Consider the following 24,688-nt stretch of genomic DNA (forward strand, 5'->3'; position numbering starts at 1 on the left):
GGCGCGGCCCAGCTCCACCAGGGGGCGCTCGCCCCAGCCAACCTGTACATTAAGGCGCAGGGCTATTTTGGCAGTGCTGCTCCCAGCGCCATCTTCGCCCTCGCAGGGCGCCCCTAGTGGCCGGGGCAGGAAGTGAAAGGCTCAGGCACACCTGTTTTGGGCCCTGCCTGGGTCACTCCGGTCTTGGTACTTTCCCCTGTCTTCCCGATGTGTGCGCAACGGGAGGGAAGTTTGTCCGTGAGGTCAGAAGCAGGAGATAAATTGGGGGGGAGGGGGGAGAGGTGGGCAATTCGAGCTTGCTCAGGGTGCTGTTGTTCAGGTCAACGCCATGCATCCTCACAGCCCCCTCCCTCCCCCGAGTCGCCCCCAGCTCCTCATGGGTTAATTCCCTCGCCGCCCGTTCGCTTCCCGGTGCCAAAGTGGGTGTTGCTGGAATTCCTCTCTCCCTCTCCCGTAATAAGGGGGCCGAGCTGTCCCTCCGAGGAGGGGGCATGGTGTTGGATAAAAGAGACGAAAAAGCAGAGGGAGGTTTCCAAAAATAAAACCCTCGGGTCGGTCCCCCATCGAGACGGCCAGAGCGCGGGGAGCAGGCGCGCGAAGGTGCAGCGGACGGCGCCGGTTCGAGGCTCGGCGCGCGCGCGCCCGGTCCTCACCCCGGGGACCCGCGGTCCCCCAAGGCGGGAAGAAGCGCATCCCTGCTCTGGTCTCAAGAGCGAAAGGGTGGGTCGCATCCATCGTACCGGGTCCCACGGGTCCCCCACGCCCACCGCTCCCCAGCCACCCCGGCGCCATGAGGCCATCGACTACCGCCCGCAGTTGCGCCCCGCACGATCCCTGGAGGGGCCTCCTGTCGCTCACCTTGGCTCTGTTGGTGGGCTTGGGTCAGGCCCAGAGTGACCCCCTGGGGAGATACGAGCCAGCCGGCAGGGATGCGCATCGGCTGCGGCGCCCCGGGGGCGGCCACCCCGCCTCGGCTGCGGCCAAGGTGTACAGTCTGTTCCGGGAGCAGGACGCGCCGGTGCCCGGCTCGCCGCCCGCCGAGAGGACCCAGCCGGGCCGGGCGAGCCCCAGGAGGCCCACCGAGGCGGAGGCCAGGAGGCCGCCCCGCGCGCACCAGCCACCTGCGCCGACTTGGAGAAGCGGTCCCCGGGGCCAGCGGCAACCCGCAGCCCGGGCTCGGGACGCGCAGGCGGCGGCGTCGCGTCTCGGGAGCCCGCAGCTGCCCGGGGCTGCACCGCGAGCGCGGCTCACCGGGTGAGCACGCGAGGATGGGATAGTGGGGGTGTCCGGGAGGGGGAGGAGGCCGGCGCCCCGTGCGTGCCTCCGTGGAAGGGTGTGCGGGCTAGAGGAGCGGGGATTCGTGCTCTTGTCCCCCTGTCCTCAGTACTGCGGAGAGACAGCCCCAGGGGTTCCGAAGCCGCTGCCCGGAACCAGCTTTCCAAAAGTTTTGGGTAAAGATCCATCACCACCACCATCATCATCATCGCTGGTTAGGAACCCGTACGTTCCGTCCTTGCGCGACGGCTCGCGCTCCTCCCGCGCTCAGCCTCCGCCTGCAGCGCAGCGGCGATGCGATGCCCTGCGAGGGGCTGCGGGGAGGAGGAACCGGATGGGCGCGCCCAGGACCAGGGGACGTGAGGTTAGGCTGGCCAGGGCGCCTGTAGGTAGGTAGGCAGGCAGAGAGAGGATTTTGGGATAGTCCCCGAGCGCGAAGACAGATGCGCCTCTAGAAGCCAGTGCCCTGTGACAAGTGCGGGTCCAGGCCCGGGGTAGGCTTGCACGCACAGGTCTGGATGTAGGAGTAAGGGCCCTTTGGTGGTGGCGGTGGTGGGGTGTCTGCCTCTGACGCTATGTGGGACAGCCTAGGTGTCCCGCAAGACCTTCTTCCAACTCTTCCACTCATTGTTCATTTTCCTTCCCCCTGGGCACTGCCAGCTGCCGGCCTGGGTTCCATCACAGCTTGAGGGGGTTCCCTCAGCAACACCAATCCCGGCAGGGTCTGGGCTTGGCCTGAGTGTTACAGGTGTCCCCGTCATGAGGGCACTGGAGCCCACGAAGTACGGGGCTGGGAAGTGTGCCACAGGGAAGTCTAGGAAGGATTGGACAGCCCTTAGCCTGGGCTTGGTTTACCAGTTGGTTTTAGCCCCAGGGAGCAGCTGGGACACTTAAACGGCCTGTTTGGCCACCGAGAACCTTCTGCCTCCTGGTCTCTGCGCTTGCTGGTTTTCCTCTTCGCCCACCTTTTCAGCAGGATCGCTGTCTTCCCTCACACCTCTGACCGTCTCGTGTTTATTCACAGCTCCGTTTATGTGGCTTTCCAGCCCACACCGGTACAAGTTCTCTGAAAGCAGGGACATTTTTCTTTTTTCTTTTCTTTTGTTCATTTCTGCATTCCCTGCAACTAGATCTGTCGGTGCATATAGTAGGTATTTGTCACCGCAGAGACTCCCTGCTGCCCGTGGGAGGCCCAGCCTCAAGCCAGTGGAGCGCAGACCCAGCTGCAAGGTAGGCTCGTTCAGGCAGTCTTAATGGGACAACAGCTGGGTTCCAGGTGGTAGCCTCCCCCCCCTCCCCCCACTTTTCTTTCTTGTGCAGGTCATGTACCGAGCTTGGCAAGTCAAGGGTCTCTGAGCAGGGGGCAGAGGCCCAGAGACCAAAACATTGTTGTTATTGGGAGAGCAACCCAATTATTTCAAATCAAGGAGAAATGAACGTGCTTTCTAGCATTGGGAACTTCAAAGCGGGACACCATAGCTGAGGCGCTCAGAGAAGAAAGAGACCCTGAGGCCTGGGCGGAGCCTCTGGGGCTCCGTGTGTAGTTGACGGAGAAGTGGCGCCTGGAGGTGCCAGGCAGGCTTAATACTGGCTCAGGGTCCAAGGGTTTTCACTGTTGGCCCTGCCCCGGGGACAGGACTGTAGCCCTAGTACAGGAGATACAGTGAAGGTATGACATTTAGTAGACTGGGGACTAATTAAGCTATTAATCTATTGAAGACCCCGGGGCTGAGGCTGGCCACGGCGTTTGGCTGAATCATGGAGGAGCTTGTGGTATAGGCATTCAGGTGCTGGAGGCCTGGGATAAAAGAGTAAGGAGGAGCTTTGTTACAAATCCTAAAGTAGGCTGGTGAGGAACAAAACAGATTGTCCCCACCACAAAGCTAGTGGACGCGTGCAGGTGTGTCTTAAGTGCACGGGCCCTGTGCCACCCACAGGCACCTGCTACACACAGGTGCGCACAACACATCATGCGCCGGGTTTGGCTCCTCGGCTTTGAGATAGAGCGGGCTCCTCCGGCATCCCAGTCGGCCGCTGCACGGTAGGTGAGGCAGGGCTGAGGGGCAATCTTGTCCCATGACCTTCCTCAATCCAGGTTCATTCCGGCTCGTGGTTTCTAGCTAAATCAATCACTGTCGTGCAGACTTAAAGCCAAAGACCAAGTGCCACCTGCCGGTAGAGCTTGGGACTGCACCACTGCTGGGCGGGCTGGGGGTGGCGGTGTGTGTGGAATGATGACTTTCATCCACTCTTTCAAAGACTGTGAACGTTTCCTTTACGCCGCACGCGGTGACGGACCGTGCAGACAGCCTTTGTCCTTGGTGGTTTCAACGTAGTGAGGATTTATTGTACACAGTGAATATTTAAAAAAAATTTTATTTATTTATTTGAGCGAGAGATAGAGAATGAGAATGGGGGGGGGGTGGGATTGAGGCATGGTTTAGTGTATTCAGAAGCTTGCCTGAAAAGCCAAAGGACACAGGTTCAAATCCCCAGAACCCATGTAAGCCAGATGCACAAGGTGGCACATGTGTCTGTTCATTTGTAGCAGCTGGAGGCCCTGGCACACCCATTCTCTCCCTCTCTGCTTCTGTCAAGTAAATAAACATATTTTTAAAAAATAACGAGAATGGGCGCACTAGGGCCTCCAGCCACCACATATGAACTCCAGATGCATGCTCCACTTTGTGCATCTGGCTTTACATGGGTCCTGGGGAATTGAACCTGAGTACTTAGGCTTCCCAGGCAAGCGCCTTAACCACTAAGTCATCTCTCCAGCCCCACAATGAATTTTTTTCCCTTGTTTTTTTTTTTGAGGTAGGGTCTCACTCTAGTTCAGGCTGACCTGGAATTCACTCTGCAGTCTCAGGGTGGCCTCAAACTCACTGTGATCCTCCTACCTCTGCCTCCCGGGTGCTGGGATTAAAGGTGTGTGGCACCACACCCAGCCATATGAATATTTTAAAAAATATGTGTCAGGCATGGTGCTAGGTATCTGAAGTTTCACAGTGACCAGTGAAGATATAAAATTTAGTATACAGAGGATTTATTAAGTGATTGTTTGCCAGTCTTCAGTGTTGTTGAATCAGCTTCACAGTGTATCACCTTAATAACATTACCTTCTAGTTTCTTCCTCTTGTTCTTATATATATTTTACAACACACACACACATTTGGGAGGAAAGAGAGGTCAGGTGCTCTAGGGCCTCTTGATGCATCTTTTATGTGGGTGCTGGGGAATCTAACTTGGGCTTGCAGGCCTTCAAAGCAAGGCCTTTAACTGCTGAGGCATCTCACCAGCCCCTTGTTCTTTTCTTTTTCTTTAGAGAGTGAGTGAGATACATACGTAGGGAGAGAGAGAGAGAGAGAGAGAGAGAGAGAGAGAGAGAGAGAGAATTGGTGTGCCAGGGCCTCAGCTATTGCAGTAGAACTCCAGATGCTTGTGCCATCTAGTGGGCATGTCCACCTTTGTGTGTCTCGCTTACTTGGGAGCTAGAAAGTTGAACATGGATCCTTAGGCTTCGCAGGCAAGTGCTTTAACTGCTAAGCAATCTCTCCAGCCCTATTTTCTTTAAAAATTTATTTTATTTTATTTATTTGAGGGAGAGAGAGGGAGACAGGGAAAGAGGCAGATAGATAGGTACAGAGAGAATGGTCACACCAGGGCCTTCAGCCACTGCAAAAGAACTGCAGACATATGAGCCACCTTGTGAATCTGGCTTACATGGGTCATGGGGAATCGAACTTGGGTCCTTTGGCTGTGCAGGAAAGTACCTTAACTGCTAAGCCATCTCTCCAGCCCTTATTTTCTTTAAATTAATATATTCTTAAAGTAACAGGAATCTGTATATATATAGTATATATCTGTATGTATGTATGTGTGTGTATGTGTGTATGTGTGTGTGTGTGTGTGTATGTATGTGTGTGTGTATACATATATATATACAGACAGAGAAAGAGAGACAGAGAGGAGAAAGAGAGAGAGAGAGAATATGGACATGGCAGGACAGTCACTGCAAGCAAACTCCAGACACATGTGTCACGTTGTGCATCTGGCTTTACATGGGTACTGGGGAATCGAACTTGGGTTCTTTAGCTTTGCAGGCAAATGCCTTAACCACTAAGCCATCTCTCCAGCCCTGTTTATCTTTTTAATGTGATTATGAAACTTTTAAAATATGCGAAAGCACTCAGGAGATCACTGCACTAGGAGGATCACTGTGAGTTCGAGGCCAGCACAGGACTACAGAGTGAGTGCCAGGTCAGCCTGGGCTAGAGTGAGACCTTGCCTCAGAAAAACAAAACAAAATATACAAAATGTTGGAAATACTAGAACTGATGAGCTAGTGAACCTTAATATTTTGGCATCTTTTCTTTCAGGACTTTTTTTTTTTCCTTTTTGAGGTAGGGTCTCACTCTAGCCCAGGCTGACCTGGAATTCACTGTGTAGTCTCAGGGTGGCCTTGAACTCATACCTCTGTCTCCCTAGTGCTGGATTTTTTTTTTAATTAATTAATTAATTTATTTATTTGAGAGCGACAGACACAGAGAGAAAGACAGATAGAGGGAGAGAGAGAGAATGGGTGCGCCAGGGCTTCCAGCCTCTGCAAACGAACTCCAGATGCGTGCGCCCCCTTGTGCATCTGGCTAACGTGGGACCTGGGGAACCGAGCCTCGAACTGGGGTCCTTAGGCTTCACAGGCAAGCGCTTAACCGCTAAGCCATCTCTCCAGCCCTAGTGCTGGATTTTTTAGGAGATTTCTTCTATAAATTTGCATCCCTCCCCAGTGTTAACCACTACTGTTGATGTAAATAATTCCACCACATGTTTTTATACTATTACTATAGATTCAAGTATACATCAAATAGAATATGGTTTTGCATATTTTAAACTTAGATGAGTGATACAATATTGTATTCTTCTACAATGTTCCCCCTTCCTAAATGGATCTTTTATATTTACCTATGATAATATAACTAGGTCCAATATCTCTTTTTTTAAAATTATTTATTTATTTATTTGAGAGCGACAGACACAGAGAGAAAGACAGATAGAGGGAGAGAGAGAGAATGGGCGCGCCAGGGCTTCCAGCCACTGCAAACGAACTCCAGACACGTGCACCCCCTGTATATCTGGCTAATGTGGGACCTGGGGAACCGAGCCTCGAAACGGGGTCCTTAGGCTTCACAGGCAAGCGCTTAACCGCTAAGCCATCTCTCCAGCCCCCAATATCTCTTTTAACTGTTGTACATTGCTCCTTTGTTGAAATAGACCACAGTTTATTTATCCATCCTCCTGTTTCTGGATGGTTAGATGAATTGCATGTTTATTTTTTTACCATTACAATCAGCTTGATTCATTTTCTACATAAATAAATTCATACTTAGTGGACAATTCATATCATTATCATAAGCCGGCAGTAGTACCACTTGTCAAATAGTGAAGGTGATGGGAAAACGGAAGAGAAAACAAACTGTGTTTCAATTCTAGTAAGATACCACTCACTGCCTTAGAGGTTCAACTCTGTAGCATGTTGTCCCTATGGGAATGGGGACTGGGTGTGGCAGAACCTAGCATGAGGACTCAGCCTCAGAATGGAGACGTGCTCACTGGCCTCACAGTTATAGAACAGGGAATAACCTGTCCTTGTCATGGGGCTCAGCGCCGCTGAATGTCCTCATCACGCAACCCTGAAACCCCCTTTTCCTACCCTTGCTGTCCATCCACTGTTGAGGGATCACTGGACTGAGAGAGTCAAAGAAGTACCAGTGCATGCCAGGTGTCGGGCCCTGTGTTAGCCTACAGAGGCAAAGAGCAAAAAAGGAAAAGACTGCTCGAAATACTCAAGACAAAGGCATGGCCAACATCACTACTAAATGATTGCAGTAGGTGAAGCCGGGGGGGGGGGGTGGTGGTGGTGGAACTGGTTAGACGTCAGGGTAGCATTCCACAAAGTAGGCAGTGTCTAATCTGAAAGTGTGGGGGAATGCAAGAGATGGAAAGCTTTCTGGGCAGGAGGGGCTCCTATGGAGGCATTCATGTGAGACGTCCACCATGGCAAGCTTGCGTCCCTACAGGAGAACCGTCTTTGGATGTGGATGGTGGTGGAGATGAGGGAAAGGTGGGGGAAGGAGTTTTAGACTGTACAGGCAATGGGGCCGCACTGACTCCGCAGAGGCCCGTGGAGAGCTGCGGGAGGCTTTCAGCGAAGGGCCAGAACGAGCAGAGTTGTCTCAGGAGGAATAGCAGCTAGGCCAGGCGAGGAGCCAGACAAGATGCTGCACATGGAGTTTGTCACCTGGAAGACTGGGCCTGTGTGATCTCTGAGTGGCAAGAGGGCACCTCCCAGGGGAGTCAGAGCGAGGAAGTCCTATGCCCCGTGCACCCAGCTCATCTGCCCACTCTGCTAATTGGAGCCCCCTGGTCACCTCCAGTCTGCTCTCCTGGCTGGGCAAGCACCCAAGACCTGGCCTAGGAGGGACCTTCAGAGCCTCCCATTGAGTACTTACCTCTCTCTCTCTCTCTGTCTCTTTTTTTCTTCCAGGTAGGGTCTCACTCTAGCCCAGGCTGACCTACAATTCATTTTGTATTCTCAGGGTGGCCTCGAACTCACAGCTATCCACCTACCTCTGCCTCTGCTGGGATTAAAGGCGTGTGCCACCACACCCGGCTTACTTATGTCTCTTTTAAGCACCCTTCTGCTCACAGCCTTTAATGCTAGCAAGTTCTTGCTATGGTTCTGACATCCCGTAGGGCTCCACTATGGTCAGGCGAGGCAGGACTGACTGCTGCTTTCCCACTCTTAGCTGTGAATCTGTCCTAAGGGCATCTGGAGTGGTGGGTGGCTCAGGGGACCTCTTTGGGTTAGGCTTCATGCCATGACTTCCCATCTAAGTGGGCCCCTTGTTTTGTGCTCTCTGGGTTCCCACAGACTCTAGTTCTTAGAAAACTTTCAGGGCATTCAGTCTGTTTTCTCTCAAAAACTTCTATCCTCTAAGAGACTTTGTTACTACCACAAAGGGTAATGACTTCCAAATAGATGGATGGTTTTTTCCCCTCCATCCAGGCATGTGCTCAAAAACCCTGGGTCTGAGGAGCTCCTCCCTGTGACCTGGTGACTTGGCCCCTACTGGGGAGGAAGACTTTATGGAGCCAGGATGGTGCTGAAGGTGGTGGCCAGAGAGACAGAGCTCTTGGCCAACAGGGCATTCTGGAAACTTCCTGGGAGGCAGCTCCTCACAACTTTTGGGTCAGAGGGCCAGGATTGGGCGTCAGCTTTTTCAAGCTGTAAGAATTTATTTTGAATTCTTTGTAAGACTCCCAAAAGCACACAAGCTTTGGGGTCCACTCAAATGTTAAACAATCTCCTAAGCGGGACCAGATGCTCGTCATCCTGGTCCTAAGGATCCTAGGAATGGTCCCGGGCTCCAGCCTGTGGCCTCCTTACCTCTTTCTCCCACTCATCTCTGGTCTCAGTGAGTGTTCAGTGGACAATTTCTGCCCTGTATGATGGGGCCCAGGGAGCTGCCATCAGCCTGCCGTGGTGGTCTGAGAGATCTGGCCCCAGAGGTCTTCTCCAGGATAGGGAGTCAGCTTGGTCTGGGCACGGGGGTCAGTAAATGGACAGCTCTGGCTGGAGAACCTTCTGGCGCTGTTGACAGTCACTGGCTGTTGGGGTTTGGGGGAGGCATGAGGCAAAGTGTGGGTGAGTAAGATGAGGACCCCACCCAGGAACAAGCATCAAGATCTCATGATGGGGCTGGAGAGATGGCTTAGCGGTTAAGCGCTTGCCTGTGAAGCCTAAGGATCCCGGTTCGAGGCTCGGTTCCCCAGGTCCCACGTTAGCCAGATGCACAAGGGGGCGCACACGTCTGGGGTTCGATTGCAGAGGCTGGCAGCCCTGGCGCGCCCATTCTCTCTCTCTCCCTCTATCTGTCTTTCTCTGTGTCTGTCGCTCTCAAATAAAAAAAAAAAAAAAAAAAAGATCTCATGATGTCTTCAAAGCCAGCACCAAGGGGTAGCTGGGAAGGGGGAAAACATCCCCCACAAACTACACTCCCTCAGTCCTCTCAAGTGGCCAGCGGCTGCTGCCAAATTGTCTCTCGGAAGCCTCTCTGGAACGCTGACCCAAAGCCCCACGGCTCCGGTCTACCTCCCCCTTAGCACTCAGTCTGCTTCTACCCAGGCTTGCCCAGAGCTATGTCTCGCTGGAAGACTGATAGCCATAAAACTGTGCCTTCTGCACAAGTTCCCTTGGATTGCCAGCATTTGTAGGGCAAAGAGCATGACGTGTGGTGTTTGGTGAGAGGCAATGGAGAGCTGGGCGAAGCCAGGATTTCTGTTTGTTTATTGTTTGTTTTTGCAGCGCCATAGATAGAACCCAGGGCCTTGAGCGTGCTAGGCAGGCGCTCTCCCGCTGAGCCACAACCCCAGCCTGCCAACCCAGCTTTGAATCAGGCCCTGGTGCTTGGAACTTGTGTGGTTTTGGCAAATGACTGAGCTTCTCTGAACTGGCTTGCCATTTTTATGCTCACTGTCCTTATAGCTTTCTTTGTTTTATTTTTGAGGTAGAGTCTCAGGGTGGCCTCGAACTCACGGCGATCCTCTTTAATCTCTGCCTCCCAAGTGCCGGGACTAAAGGGGTGCGCCACCACGCCCGGCTTGCTTTCTTTATTTTTATATCAAATTACATATTGCCTTGCTGTTGTTGAAGACAACGTCCTGCTACATAGCCTGAGCTGGACATGAATTCACGATCCTCCTCCCTGCCCAGGTAGGCAGGCGTTCCGGGATCACAGGGATGCACATCCAGGGCTAGACATCTCATCGTCGCAGCCACTCAGCGAGGCAGCCGCTGCCAGCTCCAGGGTGAGGTGGTGGGAGTGAGGTCTCTCAGAGGCACGCAGAGGTGGGAGTCAGCGCAGGGCTGCGTCCCCAGCATGTGTGTGTGCCGGGTCCAGGAGACCTCCCTGGACGGGGCTGCGTGAAGAGCGCCGGCTCCCGTCATCACTGCGCTGACCGTGCTCTGCTGCCCCTGCAGGAGGAATGTCTGCGGGGGACAGTGCTGCCCGGGCTGGACGACAGCAAACAGCACCAACCACTGTATCAAACGTGAGTGCCTCCTGCCGCGTCGGCTCCTTTTCACCTCCAGGCGGGCCGGGCTGAGGACTCGGGGACAAGTCTTTCCCAGTCTCCTCTTGCTATGGGGGGAGGGCGCAGTTCATCCTCATCCATGAAGACACTAAGGCTGTGGTTGGTTAGGATGGCCAAGGATGCAGTGCGCGTGTGCTGGCTGGGTGGGGCCCGGGCAGTCCAACCCTTGACTCTTATTCCCTTGGATCCACATCCGTTCCCTAGAGTTCTGCCCAGCCATCCCTCCTATAACTGCCACTACCTCCGCCAGGCCCTAGCCTACCTGCATGGCTTCAGTCTTGCCAGCCTCCCTTCTTCCTTTAAGGGCCTCACCCAGGCCCTTCTGACATGAAGCCTTCATAGCTAAGGGTCCAGGGGTGTGATAAAACTCATGGTGCTTCCAGTACGGTGAATCTCTTCCTCTCTGGTTTTCAGTGTCTCTTGAGATGGTGGTGTGATGAGTCTGTGATGGGAAGGAGACAGGAGTGACCAAACTCGGGGAGTCTGCCTCAGGCCGCATGGCCCCGACCCTCTTAGTCATTGGAAAGTGTATCTCAGACAGATTTCTCAGGATGCTCTGAAAACATCCAGACAAAATGCAAAACTACACAGTAAAAAATGAGCAACCCCGCAGGTCTCCTGCCTGCGTGCTTCCCTTTTCCAGGGAGCTTGGAGGACTGGAGAACACTTTGTGGCTAGAGGCAGGATCAGGAAGAACATATATCTTCATTTTTTTCTTTTCTTTCTTTCCTTTGGTTGTTGGTTTTTTTGAGGTAGGCTCTCGCTCTAGTCCAGGCTGACCTGGAATTCACTATGTATTCTGCATGTGCCACAACTCCTGGCTTCTTTTTTTTTTTTCTTTTGAGACACAATCTCACTATGCAGCTCTGAACTCATGATCCTCCAGCTTAACCTCCCAGGTGCTTGGATTATAGGTGTGTGCCGCCACAACCAACCTCCTTCACATTTCTGTGTGTGCCTGGATGCAGTGTGTACAGATAGTGTGACAACCACGCAGGCCCCGCGGCCAGAGAAGAATTTGGGTCTCTTCCTCCATTGCTCACCCACATGTTTCCTTGAGATAGAATCTCACTGATTCTGGACTCAGTGAATCTTTGGTCTCTGCTCCCTATAGGACTACGGTTACATGTATGTATGAAGCCATGCCTCATGTGGATGCTAGGAAATCAAACTTGGAAGAGCAGTCTTGGGACCCTCATGCTTGTTTAAGAAGTGTTCTTAACCACTGAGGCGGGCGGGCAGATAGATAGATAGATAGATAGATAGATAGAGAATGGGCACACCAGGCCCTCTAGCCACTGCAAATGAACTCTAGACACATGTGCCAGCTTGTGCATCTGGCTTATGTGGGTACTGGGGAATCAAACCTGGGTCCTTAGGCTTTACAAGCAAGTGCCTTAATTGCTAAACCATCTCTTCTGCCTCCCCCACACCCCTATTTTTAAAGTTGTCAAAAATAAGCCTTGGAGAGGTGGTGACCTGCTTAAGGTAACTCACCTCATTAGAGGTCAGTCTGGAAACAAAATGAACTCTGAGCCACTCCCCTGGGCAGAGAAGCCAGAAGTGGGTGCCCCAGTGAGTTTAAGGCAGAGGCTCTGGGGCAGGAATCTGGCACTGGCATTTTAAGAGGTATCTTAGGTGCTAGGCGTGGTGGTGCACGCCTTTAATCCCAGCACTTGGGAGGCAGAGGTAGGAGGATCACCGTGAGTTTGAGGCCACCCTGAGACGACACAGTGAATTCCAGGCAGTGGCTGGAGGCCCTGGCGCGTCCATTCATTCTCTCTCTCCCTCTTTCTTTCTGTCAAATAAGTAAATAAAATAAAAAAAAAATTTTAAAAAAGCATATCTTAGATGACTGCACTTGTGGCTGAAGACCCCTGAGATGAAGTTGGGGGTCCGCTGCCTGAAGGGCCTCACTTAGATCTGTGTGTTCCCATAAATCCTCAGGGATCTTGCAAAGGGCAGATTCTGATCTGCAGCCTGAGGCAAGACTGGAGATTTCCGTTTCCCACAAGCTCCCTGCTGGGGGCCTCTGGGGCTTCTGGGCCAGGGACCACACTTTGAGAAGTGCCTTGGGGACTCTGGAGGTTGAGGGGGAGGTCTGCAGTTGGAGGTGGGGGCAGGAGGTTGGTATGTGCTGAAGAGCGCTGTCTGTCTATCTGCTGGGGAGGCTTTGGTGGAGAGTGTTGCTGAGGTTGTCACTGGAGCAGGGCAGCTTTGGGGTGAGGGGGGCGGCTTCTCCCCAGCTGCCCAAGGGGGTCTGAGCCTGGTCATGCTCAGCCTCCAGGCTTAGAGGTTCTGTTTCCTAACTCGCTCGTGATTTTCCAGCTTTCCTGTCTGCCAAACTGGAGTTTCAACACTGGAAACTTGAGGTTGGGTGAGTGCAGATTGTCACAGCCCCCCGCGGGTGTATGCACCCCCAGCCTCAGTGGGCGCTACGACATAGTTAATGTCCTGATATTCCCTCATCATTTCATGTCCATCCCTCTCATGCGGCTGCACCTCCCCCCCGCCACCAACCCTTCATCCCCAGACTGGGCTTCAGGGTGGCAGCTCTCCTGAGGATATTGCCAGGGGGTCAATCTTTCCTACTTGAAGTCAGCTTGCCCACTGAAGGGCTGTGCTCGAGTTAGCTGGGCCCTGTGCTGTTTGCTTGTTGCTGTTTTGCTGCTTTTGAGCCTAATGAGAACCACGTGGGTCAAGGGGTGTTGGCCCTGGATGGCTGGGCCCAGGCCCGTGTAGAATGTGGGGCTCTTGGCTCCACAGCCTGACAGCTGACTCTCTGCTTCCCCAGCGGCTTTGCGTCACCCTCTCCCCTCTCCATAGCTGCCCTCCAGGCTGGAGGGAGGCTGTCATGCCAGCAGACGTCCACGATTCCATCCTAGCAGCTTCACACACGTGGGGGTGCCTTCCTGACGAGTGGGAGATGACAGTAGACAGGGAGGGGATGGCAATATCTCCATTTCCAGGAATGCAGTCTTGGGTCCCAGTCACGTGGAGACTCAGTATCTCCTCTGGCTCCACATACATCCAAGGACCTGACCCATCACCCATGGGCAGAAGTGCTGGCCCTGGTGCCGTGGCTCCTAGCTCCGGCCCTTTTCCTCTCTCATGGAAGCTATTCGAACGTACGATTCCACTTTTCTTGCTGTTCAGCTTCATTTCATCCTGCCAGCCCATCCCCTCCCCCCCCGGAACTTGGGGAGCGACTGTGTCTTTGGCTGACCATTGCTGTCTCCCAGTTCTTCCCTCCACCTTGCTGGGGTCTGGAGCCCGGCTGTCACCTCCTCCCTTAGTCTTGGTATCTTGATATGTGGCCTTGCCAGCTCTCCCGCATGATTTATGTGTTTACGTATTTGTGGAGGCATCTGACTGAGGCCTGCCCGGCCTGCACAGCTGAAGAGACTGGGGTGTGGGGTGACAGTGTCCTGTTTATAGCTGCTGACTTTGGAAGACTGTCCTGTTTTTCGCAGACTGGCATGCTCTGGTCCCCACTGGGTTGTGAAGCTTCCCCAGTCTTCTTATTTTATCTTGATCTAAAGTCACAGGATCTGGGGCTGGAGAGATGGCTTAGTGGTTAAGTGCTTGCCTGTGAAGCCCAAGGACCCCGGTTCGAGGCTCGCTTCCCTAGTACCCACGTCAGTCAGATGCACAAGATGTTGGGTGCATCAGGAGTTCGTTTGCAGTGGCTGGAGGTCCTGGTGCACTCATTCTCTGTCTGTCTCTTTCTTTCTGTATCTCTCTCTCTTAAGTAAATTAATAAATAAAATAATTTAGAGTCACAGGATCTGGGGTGCTCTGGGGAGGGAGAAGAGAGTCTCTGTTGTGGCTGAGAAGAGGTCTTTCCCAACTCTTACAGTCAGGCTCAATGCCAAATTCATGTGCTTTGAATATTGGCACCAGAGCCAAGAAGATGGGTGCTTGGCCCCAGCTTTGTTCCCTTGGGTAAGTCACTGGGCTTCTTTCTGGCCTGGAGCTTTAGCCATAAGATATTTGGCACCTGTGCTCTTACAGGGAATCACGGAATAGACTAGACCCTATAGATTATTGATGTTTAATCCTTTCAGTGACCCTAGAAGCTAGACTTGATTTTTAAATTTGTTTTTATTTTTACTTACCTATTTGAGAGAGGGAGAAAGAGAAAGTGTGAGAGAGTGGGTGTGCCAGGGCTTCTGGCCATGGCAAATGAACTCCAGAGGCGCATGCTTCCTTGTGTGTCTGGCTTACGTGGGGAATGGAACCGCAGTGCTTTGGCTTTGCAGGCAAGTGCCTGACCCCCAAGCCAGTCCTAGACTTGATTTATTATTATTATTTTTTTTTTTTCGAGGTAGGGTCTCACTCTAGCCTAGGCTGACCTGGAATTCACTATGGAGTCTCAGGGTGTCCTCGAACTCGCGGCGATCCTCCTACCTCTGCCTCCCGAGTGCTGGGATTAAAGGTGTGTGCCACTACGCCCGGCTCTCGACTTGATCTTTTAAAAAAATTATTTCTTTGAGCAAGAGAAAGAGGCAGATAGCGAGAGAGAAAGAGAGAGAGAATGGGTGCATCAGGGCCTCTAGCCACTGCAAACGAACTCCAGATGCGTGTGCCACCATGTGCATCTGACTTACGGGAGTACTGGGGAGTTGAACCTGGGTCCTTAGGCTTTGTAGGCAATCACCTTAACTGGTACGCCATCTCTCCAGCCCTAGACTTGATTTTTTTTCTTGCCTTTTGCAGACAAGGCTGACTACTTGTCCAGGCTAAGCTGTGAAGGACCTGAGTGTGAATCCAGTAGCCTGGCTCCCGAAGGCCAGGCCCCCTTTACATCCCCTGCTATGTGAGCGGCTGTGTGAAGACATCAGGCATGTGGATAGTTTAGCTGGTATTTTGGCACTTTGCCTTGGACCCTGTGCTAGACTATACGGGTTCAAATACCAGCTCTACCCCTGTGTGGCTGCGTGGTTAGTTAAGACAAGTTGCTTAAGCTCTCTGTTGCAATGTCGTGTTCTGTACACTATGGTTGACAATAGTGGGTGCCTCCTAGCATTATAAGTAATCAATAAGATGGCTTAGGTCAGATGTCTAGTTCATGGTCTGGCCTGTTTTATCGGCTCTTTGTGCCTAGCCTTGATTTTGTCCTTGATTTTGAGAGCATGGTCTGTTTTACCCAATACCCGCACCCCCACACCCTCCAGCACACAATTACTGAGAAGGGACTGAATGGCACAGTCGCTGTCCTAGGCTGAGCTGAGAGGGCCGTTTCTGCTTCTCAGGTTCTATTAGCCCTTCCAGAAACTTCCAGTGGTGCTCAGGGGATCTGGGCATTTGCTCCTGCCTTCTCAGTCCAGAGCCACTCTGCGTGTGGGTGAACACGGGAGCAGCATTTCTTCCGCTCCTTATCTCAGTCCTGCAAAGACCCTGTTTCTTATTTCCTAAGCTCTGCTTTATTGAGGAGGCTTGCCTGGACCCACCCTTGATATCAACCATGTAGAATACTCGCAAGTGGGGGCACCCCAACTTTGGAGCCAGAACCTCTGGGTTCTTTGCTCCATTACTTAACAGCATGGCGATCTTGAATAAGATGTTAACCACTATAAGCCTCAGTTTCCCCATGTGGCAGTTGTGGATGAGAACGGTATTCTACGGAGAAGAATGAGGTGAATATGTGAGGTGATGCCTAGAAAGCTTAGGACCTTATAATGCTAAGTTCTTAATAAACCCTAGGAAAATGGGGCAAGGCAGATGGGAATTCCCCTTCTTTCCTTCCTTTTTAAAATTTTTTTTCAAGGTAGGGTCTCACTGTACCCCAGGCTGACCTGGAATTCAGTATGTAGTCTCAGGGTGTCCTCAAACTCACAGTGATCCTCTACCTCTGCCTCCTGAGTGCTGGGATTAAAGGCGTGCGCCACCACACCCAGCTTTTTTTTTTGGTTTGTTTTCTTCTTTCTTTCCTCCTTTCTATTCCCTCCCTCTGCCTCCTTCTATTTTTTTATTTTATTTTATTTTTTTTTTTGAGACAGGTCTTCACCCTGTAACCTAGACTGGCCTCAAGCAGTCTTCTTACCCCAGTCTCCCACATTCTGGGAGTAATGAATAATTTTCATTCCTATACTGGCTGGTTAGACCTGCTAGGAGACAGAGGCTTGAACCTCTGAGTAGTCATCTCTGGATCCTCCAGGTGTTGGCAGGGAATGGTGGCAAGAAAGATCTAGCTAGTAAGGGTGCATTGTCTCCCAGCAAGACGCTATGTCGGGCCGCCTCAGCTCTCCATGAAGAGCAAGGGTGAGGCTCTTTGCCCAGTGGAGTGCTTAAGAGATGTCCTTAGCTGGCAGCTTCCTGAGGCCAGGTGCAGGGTCCCGTGACACCAGCAGAGTGCCTGCCTCTCTATGTATCGGAGTATCTCCTGTGTATATGTACCTGGCTGCTGCTTCCCTTGGACCCACTACTGAGAGAATTGGCGGGCCAGGACCTCCAGCCACTGCAGTCGGAACTCCAGACTCGTATGCCGCCTTGTGCGCATGTGCAACCTTGTGCACTTACGTCTCTGTGCGTCTGGCTTATGTGGGATCTGGAGAGTCAAACATGAGCCCTTAGGCTTCATAGTCAAGCGCCTTAACTGCTAAGTCATCTCTCCAGCCCCTACATCCTCTTTTTAACCTTCCCACTGCACTGCTCATGGAATGATCTTTGGATCACTGGAGCTCAGATTTATAGATATCTCTAGCTAAACCTTTCCCCTGACCTCCAAACTCCTATGTCCACTGCTTACTCAGTATTTATTGCGATGCCTTTCAGACTGCCCAGTTCCAACCCGTGCAAAACAAACACATGATTTCTTTCTCTCTGAGCCAGCTCCCTGACTAGGTCTTCCCTGGAAATGGCATCCCCCAAGCACCTGTGTGGGGAGGCATCTGGACACTTTTTCTTGTTCAGGCTTTGCATCTCACCCCTGCCCAGCCCACCTTGTTCCCTGTAGGTTGTCTGTGTCCCTGTGCTGCCCGCTGCCCCTCTGGTCCTGGGTGCCCACAGCGGCCTCCTGGCTTTGCTCCATGCTGTCTTTTAACACATCTGCTTACCATCTGCCATGGGGGTCTCAGAACAGGTCTCCCTCCCAGCCTCGGCTCTCAACACTCATCCCGGCTCACGGAATCCGGGTGGCTTCCTGAAATGAGCCTCCTTTAGGCCTGAGCAAATGTCACTCTACTCTCCCTCATCATCTTGTCATTATTCCAGTCTCTCTAGCTCATGCTTCCCTCTTCAGGGGAGCTGTTCTAACCACTCCACTTGGAGTTCCCTCAGCCTTGTTATTCTAAGTCTTATTCCTTGACTGTCGCTTCCGTAGACCTCACATCCAGGTTTTTGTTGTATTTCTTTGTTTACATGTTTATTGATGGTTCTTCACACCAATTGGGAAGTCTCATGAGGAAAAGGATAGCATCTGGTTTACCATTCTAGCAACTCGTAAACATCGGATGCATAATCCTTCTCAGATCAGGACACGAGGCTCCCAGAGCCTGTGACCACGTGGTTAAGAATTTAGACACAGTCTGTGATGGCAGGCCACACTTTCCTCTGTGCTTCCGTCCTGCCATGGCTGAGCGGTGAGTGTGTTTGTCCCCGACTTTCTAGAGCTTGTGCCCAAAGCTGGTGACCGGAGGCGGATGGCTCCATGTCAGCTGTCAGAACTGTCTTCCATGCCCTGGGAACTTTCTGAGAAAAGACTCATCCCAGGCTCGTCCCTGAATGTGCTTGTCTCACCGTCACCTCCAGTGTCCCTGCTGACACTGACCCCTCCAAAGCTCTGGCTTCTCCCAGCCAAGTCCTCAGAGCTGTGGGATGGATATGCCCAGAGGTCTTTGTGCCTGCCGAGGCTGGTGGGAATTGGGGCTGCTCTCTTTCCCAGTCCCTAGATCTTGGCCCCCAAGTGGCCCAGCATTGCAGTATTTGTTAATGCAATTAACAGGGCGGTCCAGGCCCAGAGGCTGGGGCCAAGGACTGACTCACACCTCCCCTTCCTCCCCTCCGGCCGCCAAACGGTAGAGGCCCACTTGGCCCTGCCAGACAGCGTCTGCAGAGAGTGTACAAGGGGCCAAAAATGGCATCTTTCTCTCATTAGAAGCTTTTATGTGAACACAACTGCTATTTTGGAGCCTGGCGCTTGGCCGGCCTCTGAGCCCCAGTGATGTTTCCAGCAGTTCTGAGTAGTGGCCCAGCACAGCTGTGGTGGGAGTGGAGCAAGGCCTGGGGTCCTGACTACTCCACAGCCTGGTGGCTCGGGCCTAAGGCCAAGGGGAGTTGGAATACAACACGGTACCCTCCAGTCCTTAGAGAGTATCCTCCTGGTATGTGAGCCAGACAGAACTTCTTGGGGGTCTCTGCCATCAGAGTGCCTTCCTGGGTAAATCAGAGGTCGAGGCTGTGGAGAAATAGCTCAAGTGCACAAGAGATGTTTCCCCAACCCCATAAGCACATCCCAGAGGTAAACTGAGGTCTCCAAGCCACAGCGTTAGGTGACCTAGCGTTATACAATTTGTTGATGCACTTAACAGATCATTAGATGAGATGCGCAGAGAGGGCCCGGGGCAAGTGCTGTGGATAGCTGGCAACTGTCGGAGCTACAAAGCCTTCTGGTGATAAAGAGGCCAGGCGGCATAGGAGAGAGGTCGCCAGTGTTCCCAGCAACCAGGGTTTAGGGAAGGCATGGGGCTTGAGGGGTCCTCCTTGAGGATAGGACTCTGCCTTACAAGTCATAGATGGAAGGGGGAAAGGTCTCTGGGTCCTAGAAGAGAGAACTGATGACAAAAACCTAATCCGTGCAGGGTGGGGCTGGCTGTGCTTGATGCTGGAAACTGGAAGGTAGCTCACACCTCCCTACCTCGGCACCACCCCGTTAACCTGGCCTCATCAACTTTGCTATTCCCTGGGAAAAGGGTCGTGGCAGAGAGGTTCAAAAGCCATTCTCTCTCTCTCTCTCTCTCTCTCTCTCTATCTGTAGTACTGTACTAGGACATTCTGCACTGATGGAACTATTCTATATCTTGTTGCCCAATATGGTCATTGTGAGCCATATGTTAAACACCGGGAATGTGGCTAGTGAGAACGGGGAGCTCCGATTTAAGTTTTATTTCCGTCCAATCGGTTTACATCTAAATAAGGGCCTACAGCGTGTGGCTACGTTGTTAGACCATCCTGGGCAGCACGGTGTGCGTGAGAGAGCGCAGAGTGTGTCCTCTTCCGGGATCTGGTGAAACGGGAGTCATCAACTGTGTGACAAGGGACAAGACCGAGTGTCCACTGACACATCCCCGGGTGATGACAGTGGTCATACACTGAGGAGGGGGCCGAGCGGGGACAACCGGATCTTTCTGACTCTCAACTCCATCGTGCCCTCTCTGCTGCCAGGTGGCTGGGCACCAGGGATTCTGAGCAGATGCTGGTGGCAGCGTACACAGTGTGAGCTGTTTCTAGACGCTTCCCCGAGGCCTGCTGCCCGTTCTGAGTTTGGTCTCTTCCCAAAAGTAGGTGCTTTGTGTGGAAAATCTGAGCCAACCCTGCTTAAGAGTTTTGGAGCAGAGTGAAGGTAGAAGGGGCGCAGCCAGAAAGGTGGGGGTGGGGGAGAACAACGCCTTCCGTTTCTTGCTTTCGAAGCAACTTCAGTTGTCTCTCTCCTCTGCTTTTGGCATCCTTCTCGCTCTACCCACAGAGCGGAACTCTCCACGTATCTAATGGTCAGTGAAGAAGAAAGCGCCAAGCGAGCGTGGAAAAGACAGGGCTTCCGGAGAGTCCTGATTATGAATGGGTGAAGGCTGGCACAGCCTTCTACTTGTCCAAGGGTGCTGTCTTCCGACAGGGAGTAGATGAGCATGCTTCTCCCAGCGAACATAAATCCCCATGGGGCTAGATGTAGACGCCACGGCTCCATGCTGTTAACCTGTACCAATAGTTAATCAAAGATTTGCTAGCGCCGCCTAACTCTCATTGAATGGGCTTCTCAAGGCACGATCTCTATTCTTTAAGAAAAATGTCAGGTGGAGTGATGGCTTAGTGGTTAAGGCATTTGCCTGCAAAGCCAAAGCACCCAGGTTCAATTCCCCAGTTCCCACGTAAGCCAGATGCACAAGGTGGTGCAGGCGCCTGGAGTTCGTTTGCAGTGGCTGGAGGCCCTGGAGTGCCCATTCTCTCTCTCTCTCTCAAATAAATAAGTATACCCACTTTTAACAAACAAAGAAACAAAAAACATCAAAGCTCTATGTCTTCTTCTTGGGCCCTCCATACTTTCCTCTCGGCTGCTGCAACTGGCAATTCCGAGATAGCCAACGTGTTAGTTTTCGTTTTCTGAGGCAGGGTCTAACTAACCCAGGCTGACCTAGAGCTCACTCCGCAGCCTAGACTGGCCTTAATTAGCTTCACATCAGCCTCCCAAGGTGCTGCGATTGTAGATGTGCATTTGCTTTTGATGCTTAAGTTTCGGAATCTGTGTTCATTTGTTTTGCCCTAATCCCCTTTAAATAAGAGAACAGTCGTCCTTGCCCCGCCTCACTGGATTTCATACACCAGTAAAATATTCAAAATCTTCTCAAGAACCAATTATCTTTAACCAACTATCTTGACCAGCTTTACATTGTTTCTAAGTGAGGAGGGATGTTATAGAAGAAAACACATTCATCATGTGCCATCACCTTTAATTCAATTGGCCAGGGGTGGTGGCGTACGCCTTTAATCCCAGCACTCAGGAGGCAGAGATGGGAGGATCGCTGTGAGTTCAAGGCCACCCTGAGACTCCATAGTAAATTCCAGGTCAGCCTGGGTCAGAGTGAGACCCTACCTTGAAATCCAACCCACCCCAAAAAGAACATTTCAATTATACACATACACAGAGTGAGGGAAAGAAGGAGGAAGAAGGCAAACCAGTGCAAACAGTCAGAATGCTCCTTTTCAAAGACAGGCCAGCACTGCAGACCACTGCCTCGAAACGTTTATTTATCACTAGGCATGGTGGCACATGCTTTTAATTTCAGCACTCAGAAGGCAGAGGTAGGAGGATCTCTGAGTTTGAGGCCAGCCTGGGACTACAGAGTGAACTCCAGGCCATCCTGGGCTACAATGAGAACCTATCTGAAAACAAAACAAAACAAAACAAACCACACCAAACTTTTATTCATACCCTTCAGTGGTATTTTCTCTTTAGCAGTTTATTCAAATCTTTTTAAAAAATAAACCTATTGTGGTCTATTTTTAATTTTCTTTATTTATTCATTTAAAATATTTATTTTAATTTTTATTAATTTATTAGCGACAGAGAGAGGGAAGGAAAGAGTGACTGAGAGGGCGAGAGAGAGAATGGGTGCACCAGGGCCTCTAGCAACTGCAAACAAACTCCAGACACATGTGCCTCTTTGTGCATGTGGCTTATGTGGGACCTGGAGAATTGAACCTAGGTCCTTAAGCTTCACAGCCAAGTGCTTTAACCGCTAAGCCATCTCTCCAGCCCTATTTCTTTTATTTATTTTCTAATATTATTTGAGAGAGAGAGGCAGATAGATAGAAAGAATGAGCACACCAGAGTCTCCAGCCACTGCAAACAAACTCCAGACACATGCACCACCTTATGCATCTGGCCTACGTGGGTACTAGTGAATCGAACCTGGGTCTTTAGGTTTTGCAGGCAAGTACCAGAACTGCTAAGCCATCTCTCCAGCCCCTCAAATCTTTACTATTGTTTTGCTGTTAATAAAGTTCCTTATTGCTAAAAATAATAATAACAAAAAAAAACTTATTCATGATGATACGATATCATAGACATAGAGAAAATGCTATTTCCACACTATTCCAACCACTTCATTTGCCATGGTGGGCAAGCGCCTTCCAGAAGAGTGAGGACCCCTATGGGTCAGAGCTTCCTTTGTGGGCGGCCTGGTCTTTCCTGTTTCTGTGCCTTCCCTGGATGGTCCGACCAAGGGAAGGTGCCCAACAATGGTAACTGAAAGCACTGGCAAAGTAGGCAGGACCAGAATTCAGTGGGTGAAGAGGCAAAGAGGCGCAGCCTTCAGGGCTTGGGTTTTGAGTCTCCAGACAGTGAAAGATCTTACTGTTAAAATTAAAGATGGGCCATTCTCTGATCTTGGGAAGGGAAGATAGAAGCTAGGCCATCTCACATTAAAGGTCAAATGAGGGGGTAAGAATTCCTTGATGACTGTTCCCCTCCCCGACCCTATCCTCTTGCATGCCAGACTCTGGGTCTTTGCTGGAAGATAGGGTGAGTCTACATGGCTCATCCCTTCCCCCAAAGATAATCAGGGCCAGGACCAGATTTGGGCACATTTACCTTCTCCAGTGTTTGGCCTGCCCCCACTGGTTGTGTCTGTGGCAGAGGCAGTGGTGACAAAGAACTGGCCAGCTGGTGTCCAGTTCTGCCTGGGAAGATGGGATGGTGGCCAGACAACAGGCCAGAATCTTACAGTGGCAGTTTGTGTTTGAAGTTGGGCTCAGCTTACAATCCTCTGACATGGTCTTGCTTATTTTGGGGGCAAGAGGGTGTTAGGAAAGGGTCCCAAGGCGCTTAGAAAAAAGCCTTGACTTTGGGATCCAGCTCGTGGCTGGAATCCTTCAGTGTAGATCTAAAATTTTTCCCACTCTGCACTGACTAGGCAGCCTGGCCCTTGAGTGCCCTTGTCAGGGTTAGCAGCTCTGGCTAGCATAACACTCATCCCAGGAACTGTGGGTCCAGCTTTCTGCGTCAGCAAGCTGGAGACTTTCTGTTACAAGCCCCAGACCTAGTGAGTTCTCTAAGAATACTCAATCAAGAACGCACACACTGCCACGTCTTCCCTCATCATTTGAATTTTACCGTGTGGGCTTTGGCGGATCAAGAGGTTCTGGTATCAGCTGCTGCAAACAAACTCCAGACACATGCGTCTCTTGTGGTGCATGTGTGACATTGCATGCTTGTGTCTGTGCATCTGGCTTATGTGGGATCTGGAGATCTGAACATGAGTTCTTAGACTTCGCAGGCAAGCGCCTTAACCACTAAGCCATCTCTCCAGCCCTGATCATTACACTCTTAAGGGGATGGCCATGTGAGTGGGGTCACTGAGACATGAATGCATGAAAGCCCATCACACGGGGTGAGCCCAGTCAGTGATATGTCTAGCAAGGGCATCTCCTCGTTGCTCAGAGGAGGAGTCAGCTGCTGAATGGTAGGTGGCTTTGAGGGAACAATAGCATGTAGGCAAAGGGGATAGGAAGGGCTACTCAGAAAAGTTCATGCACAACAGGTTGACTTAGACGTTTGTTGTAGAGGTCAGACTTGGAAGGTCTTCGGTATTAGTCTGTGGACCTGTATTCTGAAGGTACTGGGGAGCCACTGAAAGTCTCTGAAAGTAAGATGGCATGGGATAGGAGGAATTTTGGAGAGATTCATCCAAACCAGCCTGTGGTAGGATTTTTTTTTAAAATTATTTATTTATTTATTTATTTGAGAGCGACAGACACAGAGAGAAAGACAGATAGAGGGAGAGAGAGAGAATGGGCGCGCCAGGGCTTCCAGCCTCTGCAAACGAACTCCAGACGCGTGCGCCCCCTTGTGCATCTGGCTAACGTGGGACCTGGGGAACCGAGCCTCGAACCGGGGTCCTTAGGCTTCACAGGCAAGCGCTTAACCGCTAAGCCATCTCTCCAGCCCCTGTGGTAGGATTTTATTGTTTTTCTCAGAATGATTTCTCATGAACTCCCCTGGACATGTGGTCTGGGTAAGAGGAGTGCCTGGTGGTTTCATAAATGTACCCGGAGCAACAAGGTCAGCATATCAACCTCTTCTTCCTTGATGATCTTGGATGGCCTTCCTTACTTCTCTCTCCCTCCACCAGATCCCAGCCTCCCCGATCCCTTGTGTCTCTCTCCCAGCACGCCACATTCCTTCTAGCCTCCAGGGTTTTGTGCCTGCATAGCTCAAAGTGTCTGGGAGTCCGCCCAGATCTTCCCAATCCATCCCCTTCACACCATTCCCCTCTCTTCATTGAAGTACCTGGACCACTTCATCCGTTGGTCTCCCTCACTGGAGTGCAAGCCTCATGTGGGCAAGGACTTTGTCCTCAACGCCCACCTCTCAGTAGGACTGAGTCACTACTTATCAAGCCCAAGAGGGGGCAGGTGGGTGAGATCTTGGGTTTAGAGGGCACAGAATGACCCATACCACAGGCTCATACATGTCTCCCGGGGAAGTCCTAGGAGAACAGGGCCCAGCTCTGCATCCTAACGTGGGAGTGGGTCTCTGTATGCG

The 24,688-nt window shown here is 51.7% G+C and overlaps 1 protein-coding gene across 1 annotated transcript in view; it reads left to right on the plus strand.

The window, feature by feature from the left end:
• The first annotated feature begins 741 nt into the window (after nucleotides 1–741).
• The window catches only part of Ltbp2 (latent transforming growth factor beta binding protein 2), a 119,068-nt gene continuing 95,121 nt past the window's right edge, over nucleotides 742–24,688 (plus strand). Inside the window, exons 1-2 of the mRNA XM_045153951.1 lie at nucleotides 742–1,254; nucleotides 10,316–10,386. Coding sequence (XP_045009886.1) covers nucleotides 791–1,254; nucleotides 10,316–10,386 — 535 coding nt within the window. The 5' untranslated portion in view covers nucleotides 742–790. The remainder of the gene's footprint in view (nucleotides 1,255–10,315; nucleotides 10,387–24,688) is intronic.

This window comes from Jaculus jaculus, chromosome 7 (genome assembly GCF_020740685.1).
Source record: "Jaculus jaculus isolate mJacJac1 chromosome 7, mJacJac1.mat.Y.cur, whole genome shotgun sequence".
Taxonomy (NCBI): Eukaryota; Metazoa; Chordata; class Mammalia; order Rodentia; family Dipodidae; genus Jaculus; species Jaculus jaculus.